The sequence below is a fragment of the Lissotriton helveticus genome, chromosome 1_2, assembly GCF_964261635.1.
Source record: "Lissotriton helveticus chromosome 1_2, aLisHel1.1, whole genome shotgun sequence".
NCBI lineage: Eukaryota > Metazoa > Chordata > Amphibia > Caudata > Salamandridae > Lissotriton > Lissotriton helveticus.
Genome location: NC_136058.1, coordinates 62,509,006 through 62,528,699, shown reverse-complemented (window position 1 = coordinate 62,528,699; position 19,694 = coordinate 62,509,006). Strand labels below are relative to the sequence as shown.

The window sequence follows — 19,694 nt, the reverse complement described above, 5'->3', positions numbered from 1 at the left end:
TCCCTCCCACACCTCACTTGCGCAAAGTTGTTCTCATGCAGCCTAATGATGATACTAAGGAGGTGGGGGGGGTACTCCTAGCTTCTGCAGAACCTCCCATAGCTTCACCCTGGGGACTAGGTCAAAGGCTGACCTCAGGTCCACGAAGACCATGTACAATCGACCTCCCTCTAACGTTACCGTCTTCCAATACAGGAGGAGGAGGCGAAAAATTTGGTCCATGGTCGACGTGTTCTTCCTGAAGCCAGCCTGGAGGGGGCTCATGATGTCATTGTCCTCGACCCAGTCTAGGAGATGGTTTAGAATGAGGCGCGCAAAGAGCTTTTGGGGCACGTCTATTAGGCTTATAGGCCTGTAGTTGGCGGGGAGCAGAGTAGATCCCTTCTTGTGGATAGGTACAATCTCTGCCCCCAGCCACGACCCAGGGATCGCCATACCTCCGAGAATGGCATTAAAAAGAATGAGAAGGTATGGGCCCCAGATATCCGGGTGATGCCTAAATAGATCCCCGGGTATCCTATCCAGACCTGGCGCCTTCCCCACTGCTAAACGCTCTAGGGCAGACTCCACTTCCCCCAGGGATAATTCCATGCCAAAATCCTGGGAACCCAAGAGCAGTTGCAACTCTACGTCCGGGCAGGAATTAGTATCTTGATAAAGTGCCCCAAAATGGGCCTCCCAAACCGCGGGGGCTATGTTAGGTTCAATTGCTTTATTGAATTCCCCTATCCCATTGTTTACAAGGGCCCAACATTTCCGGGAGTCCCTAACTCTTAGGGCATCATGAAGGTCCTGCCAGTGGTTCCAATCCGGGAATCTCTAGGCCAGTGACTGATGCACAGTATCCTTCTGTGGAATTATTTTGCCACCTGATGCTTCACCATATATGTAAGGTTTAGCCTACATGCTTTGCCTAAATTCACCCCTGACGAAATTTACAACCAAGCTTAAAAATAAAGTCATACAGTGACTTAAATGCTTTTCTCATTTTAGCATGAGGGACTCCAGTGGATAGGACCACTAGCTAAATCATTTGATGGAGACTGTGTGGTTGGAAATTTTAGACAGCTTTCTCATGCGGGTGGCACATTGAAGGATGCACAGTCATCTTTCCAACACGTTAAAGTAGTACCTTTAGGTTTCTTTTATAGGCATTTGAGTTTGAACAGCTGTCACCCAAGGTGCACTTTAACTCACTACTTGCAGCAGAATAACCCGACTATTGTAACTATAAGGAACAGAATTTCTGCCCTTGTTACCCAGTATTTGTGAAGCGCAAACTAATCACCCATAAGGGTCTCAAGGCGCTGAGGGCCATCGGGGAGATTAAGTAAGCTATTGCCCAGAGCCACATGATGCTGAGCTGATCTGCCTCCAGCGCTGGGAATCGAACCATGAGCTCCTTGCTCCAGAGGCATAGCTAGGGGGGACTGTGGGGGCGGTCTGCCCCAGGCGGCACTATTTTGGGGTTGGTTGCGTGATCCTGGTGGCACATGGCAGCGATGATGATTTAATTCGGGACACTGACACCTCCCCAACAAATGCGGTTGTGAATCTGTCGCTGAAGTAGGAGCACTGTCTGTGTATGTGACGTGCAGTTATGGTAGTGAAAGCACACCGGCTGCAGTGCATGCATGCACATCGCACCATCTAGCAAGTGCTGGTGGTGCGGCATACCGTATGGTTCCCAGGGCCGTCAATCTTGTAGCGCGCGAAGGTGCTACGAATGACGGCCCTGGGAATCATTTTTACCAGCCCCTGCGCAGTGCTACCAAAATGCAGCAGTGACGCACGCCACCACCACGCGCTCTTTTGACAAAGTGGAGTCTCCGCAGGGGAGTGCTGGGCGATTTACAGAACCCCTATGGTAGGGGCCCTGCCCCCACTATGGAGTGTACAGGAAAGATAAGCTAAATATTCGCAGCAACAACAAGCTGATTCGTTTTTGTGATAACCTTTCAACCCACTTGAGTTGCTGGTGTTATTTTAACTGTCTTTCTTCTCTTCCTGATTTACATCCTAGTCTGAGCCTGCAATGCCTCGTATTTTATTTTTGTTTGTAGTTTTAAATAGCGCAAACTATCAGTATCATCATCAGCCGTGGTCGGTAGGGGAGTACCTGCCGGGGCGGTGGTGTGAAGAGGGGCAGGGTGGAGGTTAGTAATGTATGGATAATGGAGGTTTGCAGGTAAGTAAACATTTAAATAAATCAAACGAATTTTGTTGCGCGCACTGCATTGCAAGTTTTAGATTGCCATGTGTAACGTTTTCATGATTTCAGGGTTATTATGAGTGACATTTAACAACTGTCGAGTGACACTTTCTCCAGAGGAAAATGAAACAATTAAGATAAGGGGTTCACTGTCTATAATTTAAGGCTCTCTGGTTGGCACTTACTTGGACCTCGGCCCCGTCCGCAGATAAATCCTGAGTCATTCCGGCGTGAGTCTGTGGCGAAGGCTGCTGGTGGTCGCAGGCAACAACTCTGTTCTGCAAGGGTTGGCTGTGGCAGGCAGGCTGAGCTCACGCAAGGCCACAAGACACTGCAAATCGGGTTTCCAATTGCCGCCCGGCCAGGGGCCTCCACAGATGATTAGACTCCTGTGAGTTCCTGGGTCACAGTCTCAGGTCTCCTCCCTCTGGAGTCAGTCAGCTCGGGCTGAATCAGGTGCGGGCGGGAGTAAAATAAGCTCAGCTAAAGCAGTGTCTGCGGTGGGTACGAGCTGCCTGTAGCAAGCTGCGAGCTGTGCCATGATCATTGCGTGGCACTTGGCACGACTGTATCAGAGCGCTTTACATGAGCATGAGTTGCCTTACAGACTGATTTATCTTTACTGGAAACAATAGCATTTTCCCATTTTACTTGTTACCAAACTGGGATCATAGCAATTATTATGATGGCTGGCGTTTTGCCTATGGTACTTTAGAATACTGTAGAAGTGGAGTTGAACCAGAAGTGAACAGATTCATCAACAGTGAAGCGACTTTAGTTCTTTAAATAATATAGGGCAAGAGGGAGAAACTGTGTTTGACATTTGAGACGTGAAATAGGTTAATAGCTTGCTCTTCCAAAATTCGTTTTGATACCTGTTAAGGTCACCCTTGCATTCTCACGGTCATTATTATTTGTGAGAAAAATTATCATCTGATGAATAGTAGAAACCTCTGTATAGTAAAGTATGAATATGGGACTTGCCTGCACTTGTCCAGGTTGCCTACAGGTGGACCCTTGATTCTGTGATTCAGAGTAATAATTTTGCCAACAAGCCTTTTCAGACTCAGATTAGCATGTAAGGAAATTTCTTTGAAACGTTAAAGGCATACCTTGGTACAATAGCATACAAGTAAGGAGTCTACCCCATTCCACGATTAGTAATAAAGGGTCATGACCTGAAAGCACCAGGTAAGGTAGTTCAGGGCCAGCATTGGAACCCACCCTGGAAGTAGAGTGCAGTAATCCCCTCCTGCTGATGTACAGGAACCAGGCTCACCGGGGTAAGGCTTCTAGATGGCAGCTCTGTCCACACTGATACCATTTACAAAGCTTCCTTTAGAACTTGTTCGACTTACCCATTTTGACACACCAAGTCCAAATTCGGCTAATGAAACAAAACTTGAGATATGGAATCAGACTTTTTCCACCTTCCTTAAAAAAGTATAGTCCCAACCAGATCATCTTTATCGGCAGAAATGTTAACGCTAAAATACATGCCCAGCCATCCTCTAAGTCTCTTAACAGAGCATTAAAACCCCTCAACATGGAGAAGAACTGGAATGAAACTATTTAATTTTTGCCCTTTAGGGGGATATACTAGCCAATCAGATGTAAGTTAAATCCAAGGATTTCCAATGACCTGCAGAGACGAAATAGTCATGGATCATCCTGAATTCATGTAGGTTTTGCCGCTGCATGACTCCTTCTCAATGGAACTGACAATCATGTTCCTAAAGATTTTTTACCTGTTGTTGAATTCCACTTTAGCTATGATTCCCCCACACCATTAGTGATTGCTGGCGCTGCAACTATAAAAGGAGAAACCAGCTAAACCCAATATAGCCTCTCTCCGTAGTGGCAAATTGACAAGACATCACAGACTGTTCGACCACAATTCAGAAACTGCATTTAGTAGAAGCTTTAGAATCAGTACAGTAGTACTACTCTCATACTACAAAATGCAATTCACAAACCTATGTGTGGAGACCTCTACCTCTACTACTTCTCTGTTTTATGTGCTGAGATCTCCACCCAAGGAGGTACACATTTAAGGTGTAATAACATCTATTCCGACCAACACATTGCCACTGCATATAGTACTCTGGTCATATTTTTGGTTAAATATGCTAGAGGTTGCAAACAAGTCAACCTTGATACCTCTGTACTTATGAATTATTATTATTGCAAAAAGAACAATTGATGGACAGAATACAGAACAATATCATACATTTACCCCAGTACAGAGATCTGGGCCTAAATCCTTTGTTTTTCTGCTCCCTATGCCATTCCAGTTTAAACCCAGCCATATGTAAATCAGTCTTGATTTGCACATGACCAAGTCTACTGCGGTGGCATGGTGAGCAAAAGAATGATGGATTTAACCCAGATCCATGGACTGGGAGTGAATGTTTTGATTTGTTCTGCATTCCGTCCATCAATTGTATGTCTTTGAACTGCCGGTGTATACAACTGTGTAGCCTTTGCCCGTGTCATGTATGGTAACTTGCATGATCGAGGTAACTATTAGCGGTTATACCACGTGCCTCTTGGACCTCCTTCAAGTGCTTGCTGTTCTTTTTACCCAGCATCTCTACACCCCCGCTGCCTGCCATGGGTGGCAATCTGAGGGATAGCCCCGGGCGCCAGAAGCTCTATCTACGCCACTGCCTTGATCTGGAGTCAGCTGCCCTGGCTGCTGCGCCACACCTATCCCTTTAGGAATTCTGTGGCAACGACTGACAAAGTATCTTAATCACATAGAAAAACGTGACAAAATGCATGTACGGAGGAAATGCTTCATCCAGCTGTCAAAATTTTGAGGTAGCCAGTTGGAATATTGCAGGTATTGTAACAGGGGTTCTGCACAAACACAGAACTGTGCACAGAGACTTAGGACCTCAGTGAATTAGGGTGTGCCAAAACTCACCTTAGTACCCAAAATCCCCTACCAGACTAGCAATCAGTGTCACATTAGCTCTTCGTCCTATAACAAGAAACCAATGATTAGACAACTTAGAACATGCGACTTAGAACCATCTCAGGAATGGTGGGAAGCGAGAACTCTCTTTTGTTATACGTTCATACCAAGTCCACAACAGGAGTAAAATAGAGTCACGGTAAGGTTAAAATGTTTATTTTAACGACGTGATCTCAAGCGCAGTATTTTAATCAACCTCAGCATACATATAGATAATACTAATAGGGACAGCATGGTTACAATTCCATAAAATACAAAAGGAGGAATCATATTACAATGATAGTGCAAACAGGTGATAAAAAGCGCCTATTTAAAGCACCCTCCCTATCTAGGAACTATGTATTATAAAACTATAGAAGGTCTCTGGAGTTTTCTTAGGGGGACCCCATTTACCTGTCCGCTCAGTAAGTGTAAATTACATCAGGATCGGTTAGTCTCTCTGCATGCCTGGAAGCTTCCAAGTGTGTTTAATTCTGGCAAGTGTACTATGATAAAGGCGCCAGAATCCTACTCGGCTTGCAGCTGCCAAATTGTTGTGTCTAGAATGTGTTACACGGACACACAGATAAACTGGCTCGCACATGATGATAACCTTGGCAGCTTAACACTCACTGTAAAGACTGGGGACACGATTTATGTCTAGAGATGTCGAAATACAACCCTTTTCTCATGTATAGACCTTCATGAAAGCAGTGTTGTGTGCAAAAAGCAGCAAAAGGAAAATGGCGTTTAAACTTCTAATAAGCCATGCTAACTTAACATGCACGCAGAAAGAGGCCCATAAACCATACTACACCCCCCCCCCAATTGTTCGGGGAACACACAGCACTCGGGGCAAAAATTATAGAAAGCAGAGTTCAAGTTTGAGGAAGATAGAACCAAGTTCAGAAAGTTTGTCGAATTTGAAATTTAGGAGTGAAAATCCAAAAATTATTCAAATCAGTGAATACGAGGCTATGGTGTGTGAAAATACTTCAGATATGTAATGAAAAAGCAATTAAAATTAAAAATATTCACGAGTCTAGCATGTGTCTATGAAGCCAAAAGAAATAATTAATACTTCATTCCAACAATGTGTAAGCACCAAATGTTGCAACTGCTTCCAACAAGAAGTCGTTGTTTTCATCCATGAACATTTCAGCCATCCAATTAAGCAAGGGGAAAGAATACACATGTTCCTCGATTGCGGGAGCCTTTAGCATCATCAGAGGACAACTCAGGCTTACTTCAAGATAACTGCAATCCAGAAAGCCATTGGCCGCAGTCTAAATATTCCAATTGCCTAGAACCCCATGTGCCTCTGCGCAGGCCATAATCCCGGTACTAGAACAGTCTATTTCAGAGTAACTAAGGTACTCATTAGTAGATCAAAATGCAGATGAGGAGACACCGTGTTGCAGAGACACAAATCCAGAGCCCATTCGAATCCACAATCCAGGCAATGAAAAACAGGCTGCACGCAAGTGAAGAAAGAGAACCGGAAGGAGAAACCATACACCACACTCAGAGTCATCAAAGGCAGCGCTCCATAGTATTCTAGCATCCAGTCATGCAGGTGGAGCAGCCGGGACTGAACGTCGAGGGGCATATACTGTGCATCCATTTTGCAATAAACAAAATAAAAGTAGAATGCCGGCGCCCAAAGTCCGGAGCAAGGGGAAACCTCCAAATCTACTCGAAAAAATCAAATGCAAAAATGCAGGGATCACACCGAATATAGTCTGAAACGAGGTAACAAGGCCAGATCATAGCACTTTAAAAAAATGTACCAAGCCAGTAGTCGAAAAGGCATTTAAGAATGTGTGGATCAAAGCACCGAAGTGCAAGGGCAGGTCAGTGTTTAATAAGGCATTTACTTCAGTACGAGTATTTGCAACGTGAAGGACAAATGTCTCATGCGCAGATGTAAGGGGAACTTCCTTCTGGGACAAAAGAGCTCTTATTCTGCTCATCTTGTTGAACTCTGCTTTCAAGGTCGGAATCGCTTGCCAGGTGGAAGCATCAAGCCTGCCATGCGGAGGAGGGAACAACACATTCTTGCAAAAAGTTACACACTGGGAAACGGTAACAGTGTAAGCAATACCGGTGTGCATCCCATAACACTTTTCATTATTTAATAATAAATAACTACCATTAGCAAGCAGTGTGAATGTAGGTGTAATGTCCGGGACTGGGGTGCCTTTCAAAACACCCGCTAAATTTGGGCAAGCACATTACACGAGCCGAGCAACTGAAGATGTCTGCATGTTAATGAATGGTCTGGTGTAGTGATGCAATCTTCGCCATTTAAAAATACTTCCTTACCATCCCTCAAACATCTGTAAGTGAATGGGCGGTTCCAAACTTCATGAAGATATGCTCCACCCAGGGGCTCAAATCTGCCTATAGCATAGTGTTTCATGCAACTCTCGAATTTGAAAAGAGAGAAGAGTAAGGTTATTAACCCGTGGATAAGCCACACAGCCGAATTTGCCTCTGCTACTGAAAAAGGCAATGGTTCTAATTTTTCAATATGCAACAGGGAAAATGTGGCATCTTTCATTGACATAAATTGCTGTTGCAAAGTCAAATTAAAAGGCAGAAATACCAAGCTTGTGTTCATATAATCCCATGGAACGCGACCATTCCTAAGTGTCTGCAAAGTCCAGGCAAACTGCATAACAGAACACAATTGATTTTACACAGGATATAACACTGCAACATCTTCTTGTACAATATCAACCACGGATGACACAATATTATCTAAAGTGTAAATTCGGGAAGAAAGGGTGTTAATGCTATTATCTACAACAGCAAGCACTTTTTCTAAATTGGCCTGATCTATAGCTCTAAGCCTAGAAGCGGCTTCAATCTGAGACAGTTTCCAAACTTCATTGTAAGCAGCATATGTCCATCTTTTCAATCTGCCACCCGCAGGGCCTTTCACAAAATCATTTAAATCGACAGTTTCAGTAAGCTTGGACAAATGCGACTTAACAGATGCTAAGGATGAATATCTAAGCCAACTCTGTCACAACTTGCCTACAGAATAGGTGGTGACTAAATGGTAAGTCTGAAAACGGGGATCAACTCTAACCGCCGTATAGCCAGGAGTCAGACCCAGAAAGCGGTGCTGGCAGGAATCTGCACTTTTTTGCCATAGCAACCAGCCTTCGGGATTAATGCTGGAAACATTGAAAGAGGAATTACTAAACAGTGCCTGAATTTCACTCAGGGGCGTACTGGTACAATTATTCCAATGGGGGAATTCACCCAAATCTGGAAAGGAAGGAGCATTCAATTTTTTAGAAGTAGCCAATTCAAAGCATGTGGTTTGTGAAATAGTATCATTCAGAAACAACATATGGTTTAGGATGAGACATGCACGATGCAAAACCTCAGTGCATTGCACTTGCCAACTTTTAGAACCCCAAACAGATTTACGATCAATAGTATCTCTCCACAATTCATAGCCCCCAACATCCAACTGGTCAATAAATGACTTTGAATAGAGTAATTTAGTGTGGGTAAGTCTAACCTTGGAAAATGACTCTCCAGTCAATTTAAAATAAAATGCATTAGGGTTGGATCGATCAAAATCCGTAAAATAGGAAAACTTGTTCAGAAATGTTTTGGAACTGCCTTCTACTGGTGCGGGACAATGTTCCCACTGTGTGAAATTAACCATGCTTCTGAATGCGCCAGTCTTATGCAGAAAGCGATTGCCAAAATGTTGGTAACAGTACAAATCACCATAATTTGCAGACTCTAAATATAGATCTTCAGCATCGAAGGCAGCATAATATTTCAAATCAGTAAATAAAGCTTCAACTGCTTTTACATCCCAATCATCAGAGGGAATATTTTGTTTAACCACATCCCCCATAGAAACACGGAGTACATTTGGAACATTAATAACCTCTGTGGGACCATGAATCTGTAACTTTACAGCATCCCATACAATCCCATCTAAAACGGGCCAAGCAGTTATATTAACGAAAGTCTGGTCCCTCTTCATTAAGTGTGAAGAAGAGTGGGGAGCCAAAGTACAATCAATCACACGAATTGACGTTCTTTCTTCAACATACTGTCCTTAGTACCCAAAAGCAATCAGTGTCACATTAGCTCTTCGTCCTATAGCAAAGAAACCAATGATTAAACAACCTAGAACATGCGACTTAGAGCCATCTCAGGAATGGTGGGAAGTGAGAACACTCTTTTGTTATACGTTCATACCAGTCCACAACAGGAGTAAAATAGAGACACGGTAAGGTTAAAATGTTTATTTTAACGACGTGATCTCAAGCGCAGTATTTTAATCAACATCAGCATACATGTCAATACTAATACGGACAGCGTGGCTACAATTCCATAAAATTCAAAAGGAGGAATCATATTACAATTATAGTGCAAACAGGTGATAAAAAACGCCTATTTAAAGCACCCTTCCTATCTAGGAACTATGTATTATAAAACTATAGAAGGTCTCTGGACTTTTCTTAGGGGGACCCTATTTACCTGTCCGCTCATTAAGTGTAAATTACATCAGGATCGGTTAGTCTCTCTGCATGCCTGGAATCTTCCAAGTGTGTTCAATTCTGGCAAGTGTGCTATGATAAAGGCGCCAGAATCCCACTTGGCTTGCAGCTGCCAAATTGTTGTGTCTAGAATGTGTTAAACGGACATGCCGATAAAAAGGCCTGCACCTTATGATAAACTTGGCGGCTTAACACTCACTGTACAGACTTGGGACACGATGTATGTCTAGAGATGTCGAGAAACAACCCTTTTCTCATGTATAGACCTTCGTGAAAGCTAACTCAGCATAAACAGCCAAGCAGTGTCGTGTGCAAAAAGCAGCAAAAAGGAAAATGGCGTTTAAACTTCTAATAAGCCATGCTAACTTAATATGCACGCAGAAAGAGGCCCATAAACCATACTACAGTATTTCACCAAAATTAATAAATAAAATCTGGGTGGAATTTATAGAGGACTGCAATGTCAGCATGCTGCTGGAAACTTGGGCCACCAGCGACGTATTTTCTGATGGATATGTTTGTTTTTCAAAGCTCGCAGCCCCTTCACTATATGGCGGTGCAAAAGCATGGCTGACGACGTGGTTTAGAACTTCCTTGCCCTGCAAGATAACTCCATTACCTGGCAATTGCTCTTTCCCTGAGGCCTTCTTTGCCAAATGGCCAGGCAAAGTCGAATTTGCATTCGCTAACGTCTACATTGATTAATTTTTGGGCAAGGAGTATGTTCATTTCCAAACCCTTTTTGCATTGATAGACTATCTATTAAATCTGACTACAAGTTTAAAAAAAAGTTCTAGTTTTTTGATGGGGAGTGTTTTTCATGCCCAGTTGGAAGGCTGAACTCGTAGTCCCCAAGGTAATCCTTTCATATGATGTTACTTAAGGGAGGGAACGGTTGTCCAGGACTTTGAATAGGGGGGAAGTTGTATAATTATTTGGTGTGTGGTAATCTATGCAATACTTCTGACGTTTTTGATTCGGGCACCTCACTTCTTCCCATATATGGGGCCATGGATCTAGTTCCATAATTGATTACATTTTTATCTCAAGAAATCTAGCCATGCTTGTCAAAGAGTCAGTTGTTAGTCAAGGTGCATATAGTGATCACAACCTATTAAGCATTATCTTGTCTTTTCTGAAGGACAACCCCCCTCATTAAACTTGGGGACAGCACTAAACTAGGGCTGAAAAATAAAGGTAGAGGTCTAGTCCGTAAAAACGCAAACATCAAAGAAATTTGTGTTTTGATTACCTATTTCATTGTTAGATTCTCCAATGAAAACCATAAGTAGGGTTGTGCTGGACAGGGTGGTAGACTGGTGAGAAGGACTGACCATACTGTCTGATGGCAGTATGGTTTAAGGAGAGGCGTGGGGACAATTAACCAATGCCTAAATCTTCATCTTACAATTATCAAATACACCATAGCTAAATCATGTCCCATTTATCTGTCTTTCATGGACCAGTCATGCAGTTTGGACAGCATAAATAGTTCAAACCTCTGGTCCACCCTGCTTTCTAAAGGCTTAAACAAATGCTTAGTTGACTTTCTTAGAGCTTTGCACTTTGACCTTTCAGTTTTAGTTAGATTTTGATTAGGGGTGTCCGTCAAGGGTGCGTACTTGCGCCAATACTGGTTTTGTTATATATCACCAATTTAGAAGTGCAACTCATCAAGGATGGTCTGGATATGCCCTTAGTTAACAAAAAGCCCCTGCCAGTCCTGCTTTATATGAATGACTTGGTACTGATTACCAGGACGCCCAGTGACTTGAAAAAACTGATCAAAGCCCTTGTAAATTTCATGGAAGAGCTGAATTCGGAAACCAACCAGTTTGAAATCCTCCTTTATGGCTTGTGGCTGCAAAACCCAAAAACCTTAGAACCAGGGCCTTTATGAGTAAGGGCCATCATCTAGGAAGGGCGTACCAGTTCCCAAATATGAGAGTAGCATTTGACTGAGCTGGTACCCGTTATCCCTGCTTATTGGTTTGGATTAGCCCACTCTTAGAAATTCATAACCATAAGTGTCTGTCCATGTTATGCTATGGGTCTGGCCTGTGGGGTGTCAAGGGTGTGAGCAACCTCCATGCTAAGAAAAACAGTGTGTTGCCTTGCCTCTAAGGCATCCCTCTCAGCACTGCAAATGTTGTAGTACACAGGGAATTAGGCATAGATTGTGGGGAGGACCTTCTCAGGCTAGTCCCCTTCCTGCTATGGTACTCGCTTGGGAGCATGCTACCCTGAACAAAGCAATAATGCAAGACTGTGGGGTATATTCACAAGAACGTGTGCTAAACATCACCAAAAAATGCTAACACACCTTTACATATCGCAGCCGATCCCGGGAAAATAACCTCATGTTAACGTGGAATTCACGAAACCGCGTCCAATGTCCGGGATATAACCACCTTGACGGCGATAAAAACACAAACCTCAACAAGAAAAAACATGCAATGGGCCAAAGCACGATGAGGAAATCAGCGATAAGCAGCCTCAGGCCAGCAATCCCCACCCGTAATGCGTGAAAAAGCACAAGAAAAGCAGACGGAAAATGCCACTGAAAGAACAACACCAACTGCGGAGTACCACAGATGCACCCTGACCCACTGCAGAGGACAACATGAACCCCAGAATGCCCACAGATAAACACCCAGGAATACAGGGCCTGTGGAAGGCCAATGAGAAGAGGAAGAGCAAGACAGGGCACAGTCGCCAGGAAACTCAGTGTACCACCACAGATGAGCCAGAACACCACCACCAACTGTACGTTACCTTCAATGTGTCATTGGCAACAAAGAGGCCGAGATGGCACACCGCCTCGGACCATCTGAATGATGAACCATGGCAATGGAGGCCAATGGCAGAGCATAAGAGGCCCTGGACTGATGTGAATGGCAAAACCAAGGAGAAACTCGCTGCAAACATGGAAGCAGCACCGCAACCCGGAGGAGGGGGGCCAGCAGAACACCAGGAGCTGAATGGCATGATGACGATGGTGGCCACAGTCACCAAGCGGGAGACGGACACAAGGGTTGGGGATCCGGGCACTGTCCAAAATGACTCAACACCACATCAACAGGGTGCGCACCGACCAGGCAGTGGGTGGACGGGGGAGACGGGCCCAATGACACACATGCACAACTAAGCTGTGCACATTGCACATACACAATGACTCAGGAGCATGTCCCTGATCTCACGGGAACACCTCAGCACACACACAAACATCAAGTAGTCCCATGTACACCATGTGCTCAAAGGAGCACTCACACAACACATCAACAAGCACACAACCAACACATGCACACGTGCGAAACACAGCAAACAGGCATATACTTCAGCCACACTGACAATGTAAGAGACATCACCTGACGAGTAACATGGCTGCTGTCCAATCACCTAGACAATGTACACAGCACAACACTGAGGTGGCTGAGTGCGGACCACAACCGGAATAAAGCAGGTCACACTCGGACACAACCATCTGCACAAACAACCCTTAATGACAACAACACATCTGTGGACAAACCATGCCCAAGTGTCACAACTCGACAAAGAGCACGAGTTACCCAAGTCTGCAACATCTCAGCACCATGGAAGCACTGAACTGACATGTACGCCGCATGAAAGGGACCAGTGGCAGACAAATCAGAGCCGCAGGAGCGAATCACTAACCTTGCAGAATACGCACATAAGTATGAGCTCATCTCAACATTGACAACATCCCGGTACAAACAGCAAGCCCTCCACAACAGAACACAGGCCACAACTGGTGCCGCAAACATGCACCACATGGCAAATCCCATCTGGCCCAGCAGGGAACCGTGACATCACAATGTACTAGTTCAACCTGTAAACTGCAAATATGTTTTATTCAAACAGGCTGTATTTTTTGACATTTTGTTCTGTCCCATGATTGCCAGGGATGGCCACAATGTCACGTGCTCATGAGAAGTAATTGTCAATGATGGTGTTCCTACGGGCCATTCCTGCCCCATCTGCAGTGGGATGTGAGCCACCTGCCCCCATCGTCCCCATCATCATTCGGGACTTCTGGAACTGGGATCCACTGGGCATTGGTGCGTACACAGATGTTATGCAAGACACAACATGCAATGATCATCTTGCACACGATCTTTGGGCTGTACAGGAGCTTTCAACCCATGCTGTCCAGGCACCTGAAACGTGACTTCAACACGCCAAATGTGCGTTCAACGATGCCCCTGGTGCTTATGTGGGCCACATTGTACTGCCTATGGGCGGGTGTGTTCGGATCCCGGAGGGGTGTCATCTTGCTAGGGCAGAGTGCATTTCCTTGATCACCTGTGACAGTGCAGGGAAAAAAGAGTCAATACTTGGTTTGGCAGGATGTGATGGCAGGCCCACTAATCCAGTGTCGCCTGTGCTGGCTGTGTGTGTGGTGAGTGTAAGCCAGCCCTCAGGGAGTAGCTGGTGCTGGCAACAACTCCCACAGTCATCAGGCACTCAGACAAGCAATGGCAGGACAACAAGGGGGATGACGTGAGTTGCACAAGGTTAGTGGCCCCAGATGCACAGCGGCTGACACAGGCCCACCACCATGAGACGCTGACCTGCGCAAGACTCGGGTAGGGTCACGGGTATAGAGCAGGTTCTCATCGAAGTTGAAGGAGCGTGTCACAGAGAGACTCGATGGACAGTGGAAGGTGTACCCCCAGAGCATGATGCAGAGGGCACATGCCAGCTGTGTCCCTCTACATGTAGGATATGAATGCCACAGACTCAGGCCAAACACCAAGTCCGTACCTGCCCTTTGCTGATAAAAACCCCCAGGCCACAGGCTCAGACACCAACAATGTTCTGCCTGAGGCTGGCGCTCACTTACAGCGCACAGGGTCAGTGGCACCACGTGTCACCGGCTTGCGTTGAACAGGGTTAGTGGCACCACGTGTCGCCAGCTTGCGTTGAACAGGGTTAGTGGCACCACGTGTTGCCGGCTTGCATTGAACAGGGTTAGTGGCACCACATGTTGCCGGCTTGCGTTAAACAGGGTTAGTGGCACCTTGTGTCGCCGGCTTGCCATAAGGAATTATGTCTCACTAATTGAAGGGAGTCTGCCACAGATTTGGGGTCACTGCCATTCAGGACTCAGGACACAGTTCCACATGTGGGGCCCATTGTGACGAAGGGGACGCTGGTGAAGTATGTCAATGAGAAAGGAGTAATGTGGGCCAGCGATGGTCTGTGGAGGCTGCAAAGGATGCAGGACTTGGGCTTGGAGCATGCCCCGGCTCGTGGTGGGCCCTCTTTGACACACAATTGTGTCGGCAGGTGAGCGGTGCGGCCTTGAGGTGCTGCTGCCGGCAGGCCTGGTCTGAGTATCAGTGTCCTGGGGTGCAGCAGGCGCACAGGGTCGCAGGCCCCGCTGCCCACAGCGTCAGCCTCGTGGTGGACTGTGAGGTGCCACCCTGTCAGGGACATTGGTCTTTCCGGGCGAGAACCACGCTCTGCGCCGTGGGGTTTTTGTCCATACCCCTGCGCAGCCCTGGCGTACTCAGGGCTACCTACTATGGTCACACACACAGCGGGGGGAGCAAGTGAAATTTCCTGTATCTGTGCCCCGGCCTGGTGTGACATGGTTGTGTCAACTATTCGCTACTCTCCAGTCACCAGCAGTTGTGGTCTGCATGGACATTGCTGTGGTTTGCCTACCCATGTCTGTCCTGCCCATCCATGCCTCACTTGTCATTGTGTGCATTGCCGTTCATGGGTCACTTGCATCCATCGCACATGGCTGCATTCTGCATCTACACACGTTCAGCTGCTGTGTGTCTGTGGTGCCATGATATGGCTGTATTGTGTGGAGGCGTAGGCCAGGATCACCATGGAGTGGTGTTGTCATGTCTGGTAGGTGGGCATGTTGTTTGGCATGTTGTATGAGGTTTGGTCACTTCTGCATTCCCACAATTGTGCATTGTTTGATGGTGGCTTTGAGCTGTGTTGATTTGGCACTTATCAACGAGCAGTCCAGTTCCATATGTGCCATCCTGGTAGTGCTGGCTGATGACAGACTGTCGGAAGATGTAAGAATCGTACACACTACCAGGTTAGTTTGTGACGACATTAGTGAAGAGTTCCCGGTCCACTATTGCCTACACATTGAAGGAATGCATGTGGTTTCTGTTATGGTAGTGGTGTGCTGTATCCGCAGGGGGCACAAGTTGGACATGTGTGCAGTCTATTGCCCCCAACATGGCTGGGAATCTGGCTATGGCGTAGAAGCCTTGCTTGGTCTCCTGCCATTCCAGCACAGTGTGGGGGAAGTGTAGGTACTGGGGTATGAAGCTGAGGATGGCATCCAGGACAGGTGTGATGAACTTTGATAGGGTTGCCTGTGAGACCCCTCCTACTCTGGCAGTTGTTGGTTGGAAGGTGCCAGAGGCCAAGAGGTAAAGCACAGCCAGCAGCTTTGTCTGCGGAGGGATGTTGGTTCTCCACTGTGTTGGGACCGTCAACCTGTGGGCTATATGGGTCATGATGCAGATGATGGTTGTCCTTTTAAGCCTGTAGTGGGCAATGACTTAATCTGGTGTTAGGTCCGTGAGACTGGTGCATTTTCGGTAGGTCCGCTGCCTTACTCTGCGCTGCCTCTGTGGTGGTCCTGGGGGGGCCGGGTTTGGGTTCTGGGGGTGGTGGCGGTCCACGGGGTGGTGGCGGTGAGTGTGGTGGCCCTATTGGGGCTCCCAGCTGCATGATGAGTAGCTTGTTCGTCGGGTGTGGTTGTGTCCTGGGATCCGTTGCCTACTGCAGGTAGTCGTCCGGCTTTACACCTGCAGGAGGCAGGTGATAAATACCTGCTGCTACCGTGGCTTATCGCCTGTTTTTGGTTTGCTTCGCAGATCTTGCATTTCGTTGTGAATGTGGTGTTGTGGTATTTTTGTGTGTTTTTGCACGGAAACGCTTACTGTGCATCCCATTAGGGTTGGTTGGTGTCCACCGTGAAGTTAAATTTTGGGGGCAGTTATTGCGGGAATTCAGGGGATGTCTGCAGTATGCACCAGCTTGTGAATAGGGTGTTTAATCTATCTCCACATTTGTTGCGTTAGGGTGGGGATAAATCGGAGTTGAGTCCTTGTGAATATCCCACTGTATTTCCTGTAAGCATGGGCACAAAATCCGTTCCGCTCGTGGATTTTGCGGATTTTCGGCAAATTCGCAATCCGCAAATTCCCGCGAATATGCCAAAAATCCGCGAGCGTAACGGATCCGGGGGGGAAAAGTTCAAGCTTCTAGCTTGTAACTATTTTAGAATGGCGCCGGCAAGTTGCCAGCGCCATTCTAAAATAGTTACTAAGTTAGCTTCAACAGGAAGCACTATTAGAAGCAGGTGCTCGAGTTTAACTGAATTCGAGCACCTGCTTTATTTTATCTATTAGTGCTTCCTGATGAAGCTAACTTAGTAACTATTTTAGAATGGCGCTGGCAGCTTGTCGGCACCATTCTAAAATAAAACAGGAGAGGGGCAGAGGGCAGAATGGCACAAAAACGAGTGGGGCAGAGGGCAGAAGGCAGAAGGGCACAAAAACGAGTGGGGCAGAGGGCAGAATGGCACAAAAACGAGTGGGGCAGAGGGCAGAAGGGCACAAAAACGAGTGGGGCAGAGGGCAGAATGGCACAAAAATGAGTGGGGCAGAAGGCAGAAGGGCACAACAACGAGCGGTCTCGCACAAAAAAATCCGCGAACACGCAAAGCGCCCCGCGAAGATGCAAATAAAAATTAAAAAATCCGTAAATTTGCACGAATTTGCGAATTTTGCCGATTGCGAATTCGCAAATCTGCAAATTCGCGGATTGCGAATTCGCAAAATTCACCCATACTTAATTTCCTGTGAACCAGTTTCGAAGATTCCGTGGATTTCTATATCAGGACCAGATTGGATAGCCTGGGCGAGGCATCATTATTCAAAAACCTCAAGAGAATTACAAGCACTGACAAAACATAGACACAACTTTATGGCATCACGGAGCATAGAGAGAGATGCAAAGGAGTGTAGAAAACCCTCTCATAGAGAATATGAAATTATTAAAACCTCTAATGGACTGCAACCATATCTAGACCTTGACATTAATGATAGGGAAAATTGTTTGCTTTCACTAACGCAAGTCTTTGCTATTTTAAAAGAAGGATGTTTTAGAATCAGTGTTGTTATTTATATTATTCTTTTATTTTATGATATATTATGAAATGTCTTTTTTTATCGTTCTTGCGCTTTTATGATCATCGTGTTAACAATTGATTAAAGTATTTTAAAGACAGAAACAAAGACTGGACCTATCAAGATTGTGAATTTATTACATGCGGTGAACAGCAATCCATCCCTCTAGTAGACCACTTTCTCACATCATCCAATGTTATTGTATTATTTTTTCTTAAACTCATCAACATGAAACTTGCTCACACCAAAAATTATATTTATCAAATTCGTGTTTACTATGTTGCTAATATTAAGTTTTTCAACATGGATGCACTGGAGATTTGCATATATTCTCTGTATTGGTTAAGGATATGTTACTGAGATTGTTTTTCATTATCGTAGGCTTATAAAATTGCGAATTTTAGAATTAAGAGAAAACCACTTGAAAACTCTACCAAAGTAAGTGACTGTATATTTTCCTTTTTATTCCTGCTTTCAATGTACGTATGTGAACAAAGCACAGTTAAATGTAGGTTTTTATATCCCTGTGAATTAAATGATGTTATTTCACAAAGATAGTTAAATGTTTTCAAAGTCGACATAACCAGTACACTATTTCCAAAAACAGCGTTATACACGAGGAGTAATCCGAGTATTAAAATGTCTATAAACAGTATAATGTATATGTATAATGTTATAATAATAAATGACTGAAATAAATAACTCACTGAATATATAATGTGAAGTAATTGAAAGATGACGTGCTGAAAACAAATGGATACTTGAATTATATTTTTAAGCTGTTGTATGGTATTAGCAATGGCTAGGCGCCAAAACTTCAATGATGCTCTTACTGTTTATAATACTTTTGTGAAATACCTTTCAAAGTTATGCTTATGACCCTTGACCTCATTATCATGGATTATGCTACTTTATGAATATACATCTCATTAAGTAAATTGGTTTAACATGTAGTTTTTGGTCTACAGGTGTTTGTTTGTTTGAATTGTGTCTACCCATAATTGTACAGGACTATGTTTTTGGAAACATTAAAAAACTGTTAGCAATCCATATTTCAGTTCATTAGCGTCGGTTTTATGGGTACAATTTGGAAATAAAAAGGGTAGTTGTTTTGAGTTCCACACAGTTGCTCATATTTATGTGATTTAGCAGTAGATAAAATATGACAAGATAGTAACGAGTTTAACAACCGTTGTTGACTAATTTGTGAAGTGGAGCTGAAAAGAGGTACTAAAATGTAATTTTCGGTGTGGGAGCTTTGGTAATGTGGCGTGTTTGGAGTATTGGTACATCAGAACGAAAGGAACAGCATCAGGCAGGTACAGCACTGGACCTCGGTTGGCAATTAGGACCTTCTCATCCAGAAGGCAAGGTTTTAACTTGCGCGAAAGAAAATATTATTATCACATTCAGAAATGGGGTAGTGACACCTGTCAGCGGGTTTTTCAGAATTTTTCCAGGTTTTGGTGTATTCATTATTGCATAATTGTATCCAATCGTGTCAAAGAACTGTTGATCTGCCTTAAAAGATATTTTTGCATGTTTATATTTTTTCTTTGTATGTCTTGATTAAATGTGCATGGATCGAAGAGTTGCTCCTCTTCAGTCCTTTTGTCGATCTCATAGCATTAGCAGGTCATTATAGTATTTATTCCTTCACTGTCACCCACGCTAGGTGAAGAGAACAAAAAACAAGAAAATAGGAAAAACGTCCAGCAATGAGATTTAAGGCTACATGGTATTGTACTGCATGCCAGTAGAAGGAAATAAGTGCGCCCTGAGGCCCTCCC

The 19,694-nt window shown here is 44.8% G+C and overlaps 1 protein-coding gene across 2 annotated transcripts in view; it reads left to right on the top strand.

Moving 5' to 3' along the window:
- Positions 1–19,694, top strand: part of LRRC7 (leucine rich repeat containing 7) — a 2,053,453-nt gene that overhangs the window by 995,411 nt on the left and 1,038,348 nt on the right. For both annotated transcript variants that reach the window (XM_078668793.1, XM_078668795.1), the window contains exon 8: positions 18,286–18,342. In XM_078668793.1, the coding sequence (XP_078524919.1) occupies positions 18,286–18,342 (57 nt within the window). The remainder of the gene's footprint in view (positions 1–18,285; positions 18,343–19,694) is intronic.